At 41.7% G+C, this 13,827-nt stretch overlaps 1 protein-coding gene across 1 annotated transcript; it reads right to left on the bottom strand.

Moving 5' to 3' along the window:
* Positions 1 to 419: 419 nt before the first annotated feature.
* LOC133342425 (protein phosphatase 1 regulatory subunit 14B-like) lies at positions 420 to 13,573 on the bottom strand. The gene is made up of 4 exons (XM_061551603.1): positions 12,772 to 13,573; positions 5,253 to 5,336; positions 4,701 to 4,733; positions 420 to 3,551 (listed from the first exon to the last, which is right to left on the bottom strand). The coding sequence occupies exons 1-4, from the start codon at positions 13,063 to 13,065 to the stop codon at positions 3,486 to 3,488; spliced, it is 477 nt and encodes a 158-aa protein (XP_061407587.1). The 5' UTR covers positions 13,066 to 13,573; the 3' UTR covers positions 420 to 3,485.
* Positions 13,574 to 13,827: the final 254 nt, after the last annotated feature.

Genomic DNA, 13,827 nt, shown 5'->3' with positions numbered 1-13,827 from the left:
CAGGGGATTGATGTTTTTCCAGTTTAAAATACGTCATACAAAAAAAAACAATTAAAAATTTAGATATTCACCAAAGGCTGGCTCAGGTGTTTTACAAAGCTTACCATGCAATCGTTGGTAAATCAAATAAGAAGCACAGCAATTCGGTGGGACATGGGTGACCTTCTGAATGGCTATCATATAAGCCAAGACAAGTGGACGCTTCAAGCCCTTCTATTCTGGGATGGCAATCATGACTGGAATGACATCTCCAAGTCGGAAAAGTCAATCGAGAACGCTGTGGATCGCATTTTGTTTATAATGCACAGCACAAATATGAGCACACGCATACCCGAAAAAACAAGACACCAGTGAAATGTTACAAAAACCAACTGACAGCGACCCGTAGTTTTGATTAATAAATCAAGGTGTGGACAATGTGTTTTGAAGGTGCTTTATTTAGAGTCCACTCGTATGTACACAGACATTTAATAACAGCACGTGACCCAACGTACATCGGTAACATGAAAACACTGCAACACCAAAGACAGCAAATATACTTAACGTGTGTGCATTTAGATTTAAATTGTTTAAGATAAACAAACAAAAGCACATTCCCACTATACATACAGAAGCAAATATGTAATTTTCCACCAGACCACACCACTTGGCTTATTTGTTTATAACAAAAGACACGAAGCTACACCTTTGTATGATACGAGTGGAAAATACCACAGTATACGAACTTGCACACCTTAAAAAAACTAAATAGTATTTGATTAGAAGAAATGAATGGTGATATTCCCCATTGATAACAATAATAAACAGCATACATTATCGTTCAGTCACATAATTTTCCGTGGAAAATTAGACATTTACATTCACTTGCAAATAATAAATATTGATGTGTGCCATAAAACATTATAGAAAACACCTTTGAGCACAAAATAAGCTGTGCTTAATATTCAAAACCAACCGTAATCACAATCACAAGATTCATTGTTGCAAGCAAGAAAACACATTTGAATGAATTATTGTACATTTTGTTTTATCCAGCCAAATACTTTTTTTTTACCAAGCTTATCTTGTTAATGCAGTTTGATGTACAGACCTTTAGAGCAGTTGCTCGTTTCTAAATCATACCTGACATTTCAATACCGCAGGCTTAAAATGTATCGGAAGCCGACACCCACTGACAGCAAACCGAGTGAATCTGTAAAGGGGCTGTAAATACCCACTCGCACAGAGACAATATATTTTATTGATAAGTGCTTTAAATTAAATATAACCGGCCACGTGTCTGTAATCACTGGTTTAGTGGTTGTAATCACTTAATGCAATGTGTTCAAATTATAAAATTTGGCTGAATTGATATGATGCACACTAACTCTAAAGAGTCTGATGATCTCCGCATGTCAATTGCAACCTCTCGTGAACTTTTATCTACAGATATCGATGACAATGGCGATTAAAGCGAGTGGTTTATTCACACTAACCCTGTAACATCACCAAAATAAATCTATAAGTATTTCCACTGTAACAGAAAGATCATCACTTCCATCCTGTGTCCACAGGGCACAGATAATAAAATCACAAACTACCATCCTAAGGCAAGAGCAGTACAGCTGTCATCGTTTTTCACATGCCAAATGGGAAGTAAAAAAAACTTCCTTTCTTTCCCAGACAGCTGTCACATGTGGTATAAACGATTTCACAAGTTTGGATCACGAATCGTGCATGCGAGCGTTGACAGTTTGTGCATATTAATGATGTCATGAAAGTCAGAGATGATTTGTGAAATGGGTGAGTGGCACAATCGGAGAGAGTTGAAACTGCCGAGTGTCAATGCTGACAGCGTCACGTAGATAGCAGTAACTGAAGTAAGCCACCATGCGGACACAACTTTACATTCGAGAATGCAGAAATTGTTGCATTTGGTTTAGGTGTCATGAAAGTGTCGTGCCAAAATTATTGTAAAAACACGTTATGGACATTAGACCAATATGTCAGTATTCACGTAAAAAAATGTATGTGCATGTTTTATAACCGGAAAAATGCACACCACCTTCCAACGCCACTGCAGATGGTTGTAAGTGGAAACTCCTCATTTATTTCTCGGACAGTATCAGCATTAATACTGCAAGGAATACTTTTTGTTTAAAAGCACAAGTGTAAAATATAATTGAACCAATACAATTATTGGCAGTCAGCTTTAACAGTTTTCTTGCCAGCGCAACAAGCCAACCGGATTTCACGGACTAAATCGGTTATAAGACGCGCAAAAAATTCGAGACGACGTTAAACACAAGTGCCAATCAATCTACTAACCAATCGGTTAAGTAGGCACTAGCACGCCATTTAACCCGGTGTGCTCGTTTCAGGCATGGAAGGCGATCTCCACAAGCACCGAAATATTACATTTACGATGTTTGTTGTGTAGAACAATGTCCAATGAAAATACAATATACAGTACAAAAAAAACACAAAGTCCCCTGATGTTGAAAGCCAGTGATATGACTGTGTGTAACAAAATACCACATTTCCCAATGTGTGCGCGTTTAAAAAAGAAAAGTGGTGTAAAAAAATATTCCTGCTGCGACAATGACGCCAAACAACTGTTTACACTCCAAGTAATGTGCTTAGGGGATTAATTGTTTTTTTCGAATTCTTGGGTCTTTCGGTAAAGTCACATAGATAGGTTAAAAGAAAAAAATGCAAGTTATATAACTTCATTGCATGCAATAAAGGACGTTTTAAAAATAAGAAGAATGTTACCGCCAAAAAATGTGAACATTGTCACGTGCAAAAACTTAATCGAAGCATAGAAAAATAAAGCCATCAACAACAGCAAAACAGAAGGCTGTCACATCTGTTTGTATACACGTGTATAAACTGCATTATTTTGCTTAAAATCCCAAGCATTAAACTACACGATACACACACAGACACCCACACATGTAAAACAATTGTACAATCTCCATGTGTGTGGACACATGAAAACAAAAACGCATAGGTTTTACAAACTTACACTGAATGAGAATAAGCTGCAAAACATTAAAAGGTAACAGTGTAATGACTGAACATTCAAATGCAACCGTCTAACATGAATGTAAAAAAGTTACGCCATGATGGTAAAAAATGCACACGTCTGACGCTTTAATGAACCATAAGGAAAAAAATTCCAAAAACTTCACTATTACGATCGCGAAAGGCATGTGCCTTTAAAAGTCGCAAATGCCAATAAACTTAACCCGCACACTATATATTCCTGGAGTGTATCTTAAAACTACTTTACTACAAATGTGCCTTCATGGCTAGCAGTGTGCAAAATAATATCTGCTCTCAAAGTGTACCAAAGTTTTCCCTGTGATTTTTTTAAATATCCAATTTAGGGGTTTTTTTGTTTGTCTTTTCTCTTTAAATACAAATTTTCGAGCATCTTTTTTTACAGGTGGCCGCCATGGAGAGGAGTAGCTTGTTCCACTGCACGGCCAAGAGCCAGGTCTTTATTTTTTGTTAGTACTCAGTTTTTTCATCCCTTTTATTCTGGACAGCAGCTCCAAAACAAATTCCTGCACGAGCACACAGACAAATATGAATGTCAGGTTTATTTCTGTTTGTAAACGAGCTGCCTGGTGTACCTTACACAACATAATTTGCAATCCACCCATGCAAACTCTAGTGACAGTACAGCCATGGCCTAGCAACGAACGATTCAAATGTTGTAATGATTCACAGCCAGAGGAAACTATGCGGGCTCAGTGCTAGTGAACGAGTGTGTTTTTATGGCAGCCTGGCCCAGCCGAACCAATCACAGACCCAAGACCCCAGGCTCATGCCTTCATTCTGTGCCACATTCTTAAGGACTCCGCCAACTCGAGAACCATAAATGGCATCACCGAGTCGGCGAGGAAATTAGACACGCAATCTACGACGTCACTCACAATGTTCAACATTATGTCCAGATTAGTCTTTAAAAAACGAGGAATATTACAAATGCGATACATTTTAGCGCAAATTAGTCTATCCTAACGACTGAGTGTTGAAACAATTACTTCGTTTTAATGTTTTTATTCAGGTACGCACACCGGTCCGGCAATAACGCCCCAGGGGCTTCTGGGGAAATGTTATACTGTACTGTATTTAAAGATCGTTCCCCGATTTGCAGAGCACGGGGAGAAAGCAGGCAAGGGCACGGAAGCAGGATGGGCCAAACCCATGGAAACTCTTGACTCGTGGAGATTGGGGACACAGGTTGGGCCAGCTCGAGGCCAGCTGAGACAAGTTCGCATTTGTTGTGAAAATGTGGCAAAGACACTACAGTGGATCAGTCAACATCACATTCACCACAGCACCACCCTCTTCTTACCTGACCTTAAAATGGACCTTTCGCTCTGCGTACGAAAATGGTTTTTTTTTCACCCACCTTTAAAAAAGGCATTGCTAATTTTAGATATGTTTATTGCCAAGCAATCCGTGACCAAATCGAGACTTTGAAACACGTTACGCATAACCTTTTTTAGCACAGGGTACATTCTGAAGTTTGAAGCCAAGAGCTCAGCAACTTGACATGGATATACACCCATTGCCCACTTACTCACCTATGCTCAAGATATTTTAGTACGCGGTCCATTCTGCAGGCTTGTGGTTCTGCTTCACTGTATGTGTTCTACATGGTGATGTATTTAACTCTCTCTGCATTCAACTTAGCACTGGCTTACCTCTGAACTGCTGCAACACTCTTGTAAAATCTCCTGCGGAGACAGACACATGGCTGTATTAGTGTATGACAGTTTTACAGGAGGCAAATAACCCTGCTGCATTTTAATGTACCCGAGAAACATATGCACACATGTTAAGGACATTAATCATATTCAAAGGGATACTCAAAATCACTGCAAATAAAATTAAAATACAGGATATCTGTTTTAAGTAAACCTGACATTCCAAGTCAAGGTCCCGCTTTGTCACTTTCTCTTGGTACAAGCAATGGCAATTTTTCTGGAAGCATCCCATCAAGTGCAGATGCTTATGCTGCTACGGTGTGAAGGTTATCACACTGGACTTGTAATCCAGGTTGCCAGCGCAATGGTTGTATTACCGTTAATCTATTGGAAGGTCGCGTGTGGTGGTGTAATATGTTGCTACTCACACCTCTTTCAAGACGTCGAAGAAGTAGGCCAAATACCCTAAACAGGGGCTCTCAGAAGCTCCCTCTACACGAGCAGCGAGTCTACCTCTTGGGACAGCATTTAGTACTAACGTACACTCACCCGTAACTGCTCAGCTCTCTCCTCATCCGTGTTCATATCCAGCAGCTGGTCAATGTCTATCTCCAGTTCAGGCATCTCCTCCTCCTGTTGTTGTTCAAAACAAAGGGCAGCATTCTTTAAGTCTATACACACTCTTGATTAGCTGCATATACAAATACATAGCACATTCATACGCTACTGCTAGAACAAATTACACAAAATAACGTATTGCAGTGTGCTTATATCAAACGAAGTAAATTCGCATCGACTGACATTTAATACAGTGCAACATTATGACATAAGCAGTGGGACCTCCAATTGTGAAGCTGTTAAATAAACTTAACACAAACCACCTATGCAATCGTGCATGTAACAACAAATGCATTCAATCAGCTGTAATTGAAACTAAAAACACAACCACCAAGGGAGGCCATCATCCCCACTGAGTAGCCAAGGTTATCTAATCTGTACAAACACCCCACGCCTTCCTATAATCATTGGCGGCATGCATTATTGAAGCCAGACGGAAACGAACATGAAAGCAGGCCGAAGCCACGGGGTTTCACTGCTGCACATCACATGAGACGAAGTGAACTGAACATTACAGACCTGTGCACGATTAAAAATGCATGGCAGTGCGGTTATTGAAAGGTCTTTAACTTGCTGCTCAAAAGAGACCTTTGCCGTTATGGCTTTTTTATCTTGATCATTTAACCTTTTCAAATCCTCGGCTATTTCTCTGTTATTCAAGATTCTCTTTTTTTAGTTTTCCCTCTTCTAGTTCGTGTTATAGATTATTCATAGCTATGCAATTTCACAAATTAGGCAATTTTACAGTCACAATGTAAAAACATATCCTAATACATATGAGGTGTCATTTTAAAGTAGTTAATTACATTTTTTTGAAAAAAATGGTCTACATGCATGTTGAACTTCTTTCACACCGTACATATAAACCGTGCTGGAAGCCTTTAGTTTCATTTACACAACTGAATCATGATCCCAGTACAAATATTTAACCTCATCTGAGAAGGGCTGGCACCAGTATTCTATAAGCATTTCTTCCGTACCACTAAAGGTGGACACAATATTTAAATCTGAATGACAGTCCTATTTGGTTGACTTACTATGGCCATGTTTATACTCATGATTAATCCCATATTTCAAGTATCTGAAAGATACATGCAAACTTGTGCAACTGCCCAGTGACAAAACAACACTTTTCCAGGAGTGCCAAGTATATTTTGTTTAACCAGGTTAGAATTCAAGAGACACAGGATAGTTTAATTTGCCAGAGTAAGCTGGGGCATCAGTCTGCCAGTAAGGGCAGATCATGGCTATGTATAATCCCAATTGAGTAATTTTAAAGTAATATTTCAAATTTGGGCCATGATGCCAGCACACAATGGCCTAGTTTTTTTGCGAATGACATCAGGTGATCTTTAACATCCACTCTGAAGGAGACTGTCGTGTATGGCTTTACACCCGCAGTAATAATTAGGGCGGCCGCTAGGTTTTAATCCTGAACCTCTATAACAGGCTGCGAAATGACTACTGCTAGGCCATGTTACCATACAATTTCATTCATGCCTCAATATTTTTCAAAAATATCATTTCAGAATGTTTATGTCTGTAAAAATAACAATGTGCATTTATTGACGTAACAAAAAATACAAAAGTTAATGCATAACATAATTAACTGAAGTAAACATTTGCTTGTGAAAATAACACATTGTTATATATAAATGTCAAAACCAATACAATACCATACATATAAGAAGTGATTTGTGCTGGCAGTGATGCATGTATGTACTGCTGTTTGTAAGACACTTGGCCCCGTACATAAAGGCCAAGATTGTAGTGGACTTTGAAAAAGAATGCAGTCACATGTAACAAAACATTTACGAGACTACGGTATTGTAAAATGCAAATCCCTGAATGCTGGTGAGAATGGGCTAACTTTACACACTCTCTAAATGGAGGACCACATGGGTAGATCGCGTAAATAAATGTGTCGTTAAAACCCACCACCACCCTACACAGGCAACTCGTAAGGGTTATTCAACGTAAACAGAGCATGCCAATTCGTCACTAGTACAGCACACCGGTGTGTTGGAGAGCCAAGCCACAATAGAAGCCGACGTGTTAAACTGACCTTCCTGGTAATATGCAAATTTGTAAAAAAAAAGGAAAAATTTGTACAAAACTAAATAAATAATTAAACTAAATAAAATGTTTACTTTTGTTCATAATCTCCCTTTGCTTTGGGATGTTTGCCTGCAGCTTAAACAAAACGAAGTAATATCTGTCCAAGGAATGTCATGTCAAACAACCCAGTTCCACAACAGCAGCAAACCCACAGGGTGAAGGATGCCTGACAGTTATTGCAGTTTCCAGTGGCACGATCCTATTATTCTTAACCCGGCGGCCATAGGCAATGCCATTTGTTACACTGATGTTCTCGCAGTACTATGGCTGAAACCTTTTTCCAGTGATAATGCGCTGAAATAAGAAGATGAATGAATGTAGAAGCAGTATGTGTAGAGGCAATTGCTCATGTGAGTATTGGGGCACACTCATTGGCAAGAAGTTGTGCTGACACATCAAACAAAGAATTGCTAATTTTCCTCAGTTCTATTACATTGCGTTTTAAACACAGTTACTGCTCGACTTTGAAGGATGAGCAAAATAGCAACTATGCTATGAAGTATACTACCAAAAGTAAAAAAAATGATTTTATCTGGGCCAAATAACTTCTACTCTTACATAGCTCGAGATCAGGCAGAATTATTTAAGTCTAACAGCTACTGGTTACAAGACAGGACATGAAGGTAATAACAATAATTCAATCAAGTATATGTCACGATATATAAGAATAAGTACTGCCAACTTCAGTTCTTAAAAAAGGATGCCACACCTAATGGTCTAACCACAGCACAAGTCAATCTTCGACTTAACGTGGCCTCACCCAGAAATGCATGAACGTCAGAGTCTTCTTAATTTTCACAAGTAACCGTGAAACTCTGACCCCATTGACTCAGTGGTGGTGATAAAGCTGGCACTTGATATTCTAGTTCATATTTTCCAGGCATTCAAACACATCGTTGTTGTCAATGATTGCCAAGGGACACCAAATGTCGGTGTTAAAATCGCCAAATCCCGCAGGGAAAGGAGAGCATAAAGAAGTAAAGTATTCACCCCTTGCAAAGTGCAAGCAGCACACAGAAGCCCTCACTGAAGCTCCATTGATCGAAGTTGACTCAGCGCAAATTCTCTGAGCTCATTAATGTGTCTCGCCGGACTTCTCCGTGACCTCTGCAAGGATTAATTCCCTGCACCAGTCAGGCAGCCATTTGTTTCTGAAGGACCGCCTGTGTGCAATGGATAGGTAATCTTTAACGAAAATAGAGTTGCCTTGAATGCAGCTCTGCTGGGCATGTTTTCTTACAACGCGATGCTTCTCTGTTCCGGGCTATATAAAATGTAAGGGAGCACATACTTCTGTAGTCATAACCATTCAGACAAAGTGAGCCTCTTCCAGCAATGGCACAGCTCTTCTGATGGACATCTTTGCTACACTGCAGATTTAACATTTTTCCAAGGTCCCATTTGTCTCGGTAGGCAGTTATTAACTTGTGATCTGTCAATGAATTACACCCGAGTAGGATGACAGCTCTCTGCATGACTACATCGTGGGGCAGCAGTAGCCAGCAATCTTTCACGATGTGAAATATTGTCAATGCACAATAATACATTATCGCTGTGTACAATGCCCATACGAATATATTCCACCACAATTTTACTTGTTAATACTAAATCCTTGTAATACAACAGTGGTTGTTCCAAGGTTGCATACGATTGGGCAGCACGTCAAAGAATGTTGCGATAACATTTTAACACTCAAAGGGAATGGTCAAGGTCACCGCATAAAAAAACTACAAACATCATTGTTGAAGAATGTTAAGTGCCAACTCTTTAAATTCAGATATGCAACTTGTGAATTATAAAGTACAGTGCCTGTAGTTTTTGCACGTTGCTGATTTATATACAATAATTTGATTGAATTTAGCAGAAACCTTTCAAAACGCCAAATAAACATTACTAGAACGTGCACCACGCACAAGAAGACAATTGTAATTTGTGGCTTTTGAATATTTTGAAAACCCAATATTACATAAGTGCATATTTTCGTCATAAATCTGCGTTGCAAGTGCAAATAACCACACCCATGCCTTCAGCTGGCTTATTATATAAATCCAATTCATTCCTTGGGACACATTCTAAAAATCATCACTCCAAATGAAGGAGTTTATTTTTCAAACTAAGGATTATTTGAAATAAAATTTTCTAAATAAATAACATTTTATCAATGTAGGATTAATATGCGTTTCCATCATTCACAAGTCTTCTTAGGTTTCGCTGACAGTTTGGCTGGTTGACCTTTCCCAGGCTCCGAAACCCAAATGTTATTACAGTACTTTAAAAGGTCAAACAGATGAAACTTTAGACCTGTGCATATACCAAATAATGTATGGATAATTGCACAACCTTTTCACCAAGGTAGGGCCACTGGCTAGGCATGTTGCTGCCACGTGTACGAGTGTACTGACGATACACAATCGTTTCAGTTAGCCCGTGTGGTGTGTCTACCGAAATTACAAACACTGTTTGTGTGCACTGTTAGTTCCAGGACTATATAGTCGTTATTATACAGGGCAGAACTGCGCACAAAAATCAGTTTGCACACCTCCAATGGTACATAATACTGCACTTGTACAGCAAATACACATAGTGCAATGCGGTATAGCGTATTACACCATCGTCATCCATGAGCAATCCACTGCTAGACGAAGATCTCGATTAAAAGCTGCTAAAAGTTCCACGTGTTGATGTTTCAAACGAGCATGAACGGAAAGGTGATCTCCTCTAACAGCCCCGAGCTCCTGTAACTTCCATACTCCTCTGGCCATGAGCCAGTGACTCGATGCAAGTTCTATATTCTATAAAGCGTGCATGTTGTCCTGTGTAGTGCATGTTGTACTGTGTAGTGCATGTTGTACTATGTAGTGCTTATACAGTGAGTTGTGTATACAGTGCACAATACGGGATATAAAAAATAAACTACTCGAGTATACGCTCAATACTGCCGTGTATTGTGCACTCCCGTTAATATTCATAGTGTAGATAGTATCCAGTAGTTTATTTTGTATATTTGGCACAGTACGCCATATATGTTGCTGTGTATAACACAGTACACGTATTGTGGACTCTAAATGGTGCACGGATACACAATACATTGAAGCCAGCATACGGTATTGTACAACAGACAGTATGCTGGACTACACACACACAATCCCGTATAAACACACTACAATGTATAATGCTAAATAGTATAATAGTCCATTAGTACTATGCCGCACAATGCACCCTGCACATTGCCAAGCTGAGAGTGTACACACATATAGTAGACCAGTGTATGACTATAGTCTTATACTGTGCAGTACTGTACATAGTGTATTCTTTAGTATACAATATATACAGTGTTATACTAAACAATACATTATATTAAACAATAAACTGTACCAAGCACTTTTGCACCATGTGGCATGCACTGCAATGTGGACTCACTCACTCACTCAGTACACTGCTATATAGAGTAACAAGCTGAAGGTAATAAAGTATTTATATGCACTATGCACTCTATAAACAACACACTCTTTGGGGTATGTGGCTTCTCTAAGTTTCCACGCGACAAGCCACTTCGTTTAGCTGTCATTGGTGGCCAGGTCGCTGCTGAAAAAGAGCGACATGAGAGCTCAAGTGGGCCTTACCTAGTACAAATAAATATAACGTTTTGAGTTTAGTTTACTATACAACAGTACATCGTACACTGAACATACTATTCCATACCTGTCAACCCCTTATCAATGCCTCCCTTATTACAGACCAATTCAGACCCTATTGGTCACCTCGTGCCCTTATAAATCTCAACGTTCACCCTACAAAGTCCCATCACAAGGGAGAAACACAAATAGACACAACACAATTTTGCAGGTATTGAAACAGCTGTACATATTATGGACCTGAAAACTCAATTTCCCTTTACAAGAATTCGAGTAAACCGTATGGGTTGGCAGGTATGCACTAATATACGATACCACTAAGATACTATAACACTACACTACCACACATGTCAACCCCTTATCAGTGCCTACCTTATTACAGACCAATTCAGACCGTATTGGTCACCCCGTGCCCTTATAAATCTCATCGTTCATCCTACAAAGTCCCAGCACAAGGAGAGAAACACAAACAAGCAGACAAAAACACATTGCCGTTCTTGCCCGTAATCGAAACGTCTGCACGTCGCACGGACCTGAGAACTCAATCCCCCCCCCCCATACAAGAAGGACAAGGTGTTGTTGGACACGGTATGATGATGGCTCAGTTATTCACACTCCATGGAACACACACACACACTCCATGGAACACACACACACACTCCATGGAACATCCACACACACACACTCCATGGAACATCCACACACACACACTCCATGGAACATCCACACACACACACTCCATGGAACATCCACACACACACACTCCATGGAACACACACTTACAATCACTCCATGGAACACACACACACACACACTCCATGGAACACACACACACACTCCATGGAACACACACACACACACTCCGTGGAACACACACACACACACTCCGTGGAACATCCACACACACACACTCCATGGAACACACACACACTCCATGGAACACACACACACTCCATGGAACACACACACACACACTCCATGGAACACACACACACTCCATGGAACACACACAAACTCCATGGAACACACACACACACACTCCATGGAACACACACACACACACTCCATGGAACACACACACACACACTCCATGGAACACACACACACACTCCATGGAACACACACACACACACACTCCATGGAACACACACACACACACTCCATGGAACACACACACTCCATGGAACACACACACTCCATGGAACACACACACACTCCATGGAACACACACACACACACTCCATGGAACACACACACACTCCATGGAACACACACACACACTCCATGGAACACACACACACACTCCATGGAACACACACACACACTCCATGGAACACACACACACACACACTCCATGGAACACACACACACTCAATGGAACACACACAAACACACCATGGAACACACACACTCCATGGAACACACACACACTCCATGGAACACACACACACACACACTCCATGGAACACACACACACTGGCGTCGTCGACGTTAACCCAGCGACTGACCAGGGTGCTGAACGGACAGCCGCCGCCGCCGGTGGTGGTGGTGGCGAGGCCAACACGAGAACCACCACGGGGGCAACGCGAACGAGAGAGAACACAACAACTACAACAACGTGTAGTGGTGCTGGTGGTGGACACGTGCGACAAAGCCAGGGAGGGAGGGGGGGTGAGACAGGCGAGGCGGCGCCCTACGTCGCAGTCGTAGAGGAGGTGCAGCCGCTCGTCGATCCACTCCTCCAGGTCGAGCCTCTTCTGCAGCTCCTTGCGGTTGTACTTGACGGTCACCTTGCTGCCCGCCCGCCGCCCCGGAGGCATCGTGGGCGGCGCTGCGCCTCCACCAGGGAGGACCGGTTGTTGTTGTTGCTGCTGCTGCTGCTGTTGTTGTTGTTGTCCATGTCCCGGTTGTTGTTGTTTTCCGTTCCCTTGCCCCGCCTGCGTGGCGGTGCCTACCCCTGGCCCGGCCTCGAAGCAAACTCTGGCAGACATCAGCAGAGGGCCCAGTCCTCCTCGTGACGGTGATGATGGTGATGAGGTGGTGATGGTGATGATGGTGATCAAGCGCCGACTTGTATGTGCTGATGGTGGCGGTGATGATGCTATCAGTGGTAAATATCGCGGTGGTGGTGGTGTTGATGCTGCTTATCGCAGGTGATAATGACGACGGTGATTAGTGTGTGACAATTATGGTGTCGATGATGTTAATGTGTTGGCGGTGATGTGGGTGGTTGGTGGTGGTGACGGTAATTACGCGACTGCGTGCTTAATTGAAGCGATGTTCAAGCTGATTGTGCCGACACCTATCGACTCGGCGTATGACGACGTCGATGACTTTAACGCAACTGCAGTGAAGCCACTTCACGAGTTAAATTTTAACGTTACCGCCACTTCGTATAAATCACGCGTCTGCTTTGTTCTTGTTGTTGTTGTTCTTGTTGTTGTAAACGACGTTGTTTACTTGTCTGTGAGGCCGCGTTGGCGACAGCGCGGAGTGAGGGGAGCGCACAGACGGCGCCTCCTGCCTCAGCCTGGGGCTTATATAGGGGAGGTGGTGCCGCTGTGGGGGGGGGGGGGGTCGGAAAGAATCGACGGTGGCTCGATTCAAACTAATCGATTCCCCCGCCCATTCGCACGTATGAGGGATCGCACATTGTTGCGAGCACGATTAATCGAAAGGGAATCGATTACGTTCGCGTTGGGGTTCCCTCTGCAGCAGAGCGCTGCCCCCAATCTCTTGCCCCCGACTCTTCA

Source organism: Lethenteron reissneri, chromosome 14 (genome assembly GCF_015708825.2).
Source record: "Lethenteron reissneri isolate LAM-NWPU_2019-01 chromosome 14, ASM1570882v1, whole genome shotgun sequence".
Classification (NCBI taxonomy): Eukaryota; Metazoa; Chordata; class Hyperoartia; order Petromyzontiformes; family Petromyzontidae; genus Lethenteron; species Lethenteron reissneri.
This window is presented reverse-complemented; position numbering and strand designations above follow the sequence as displayed.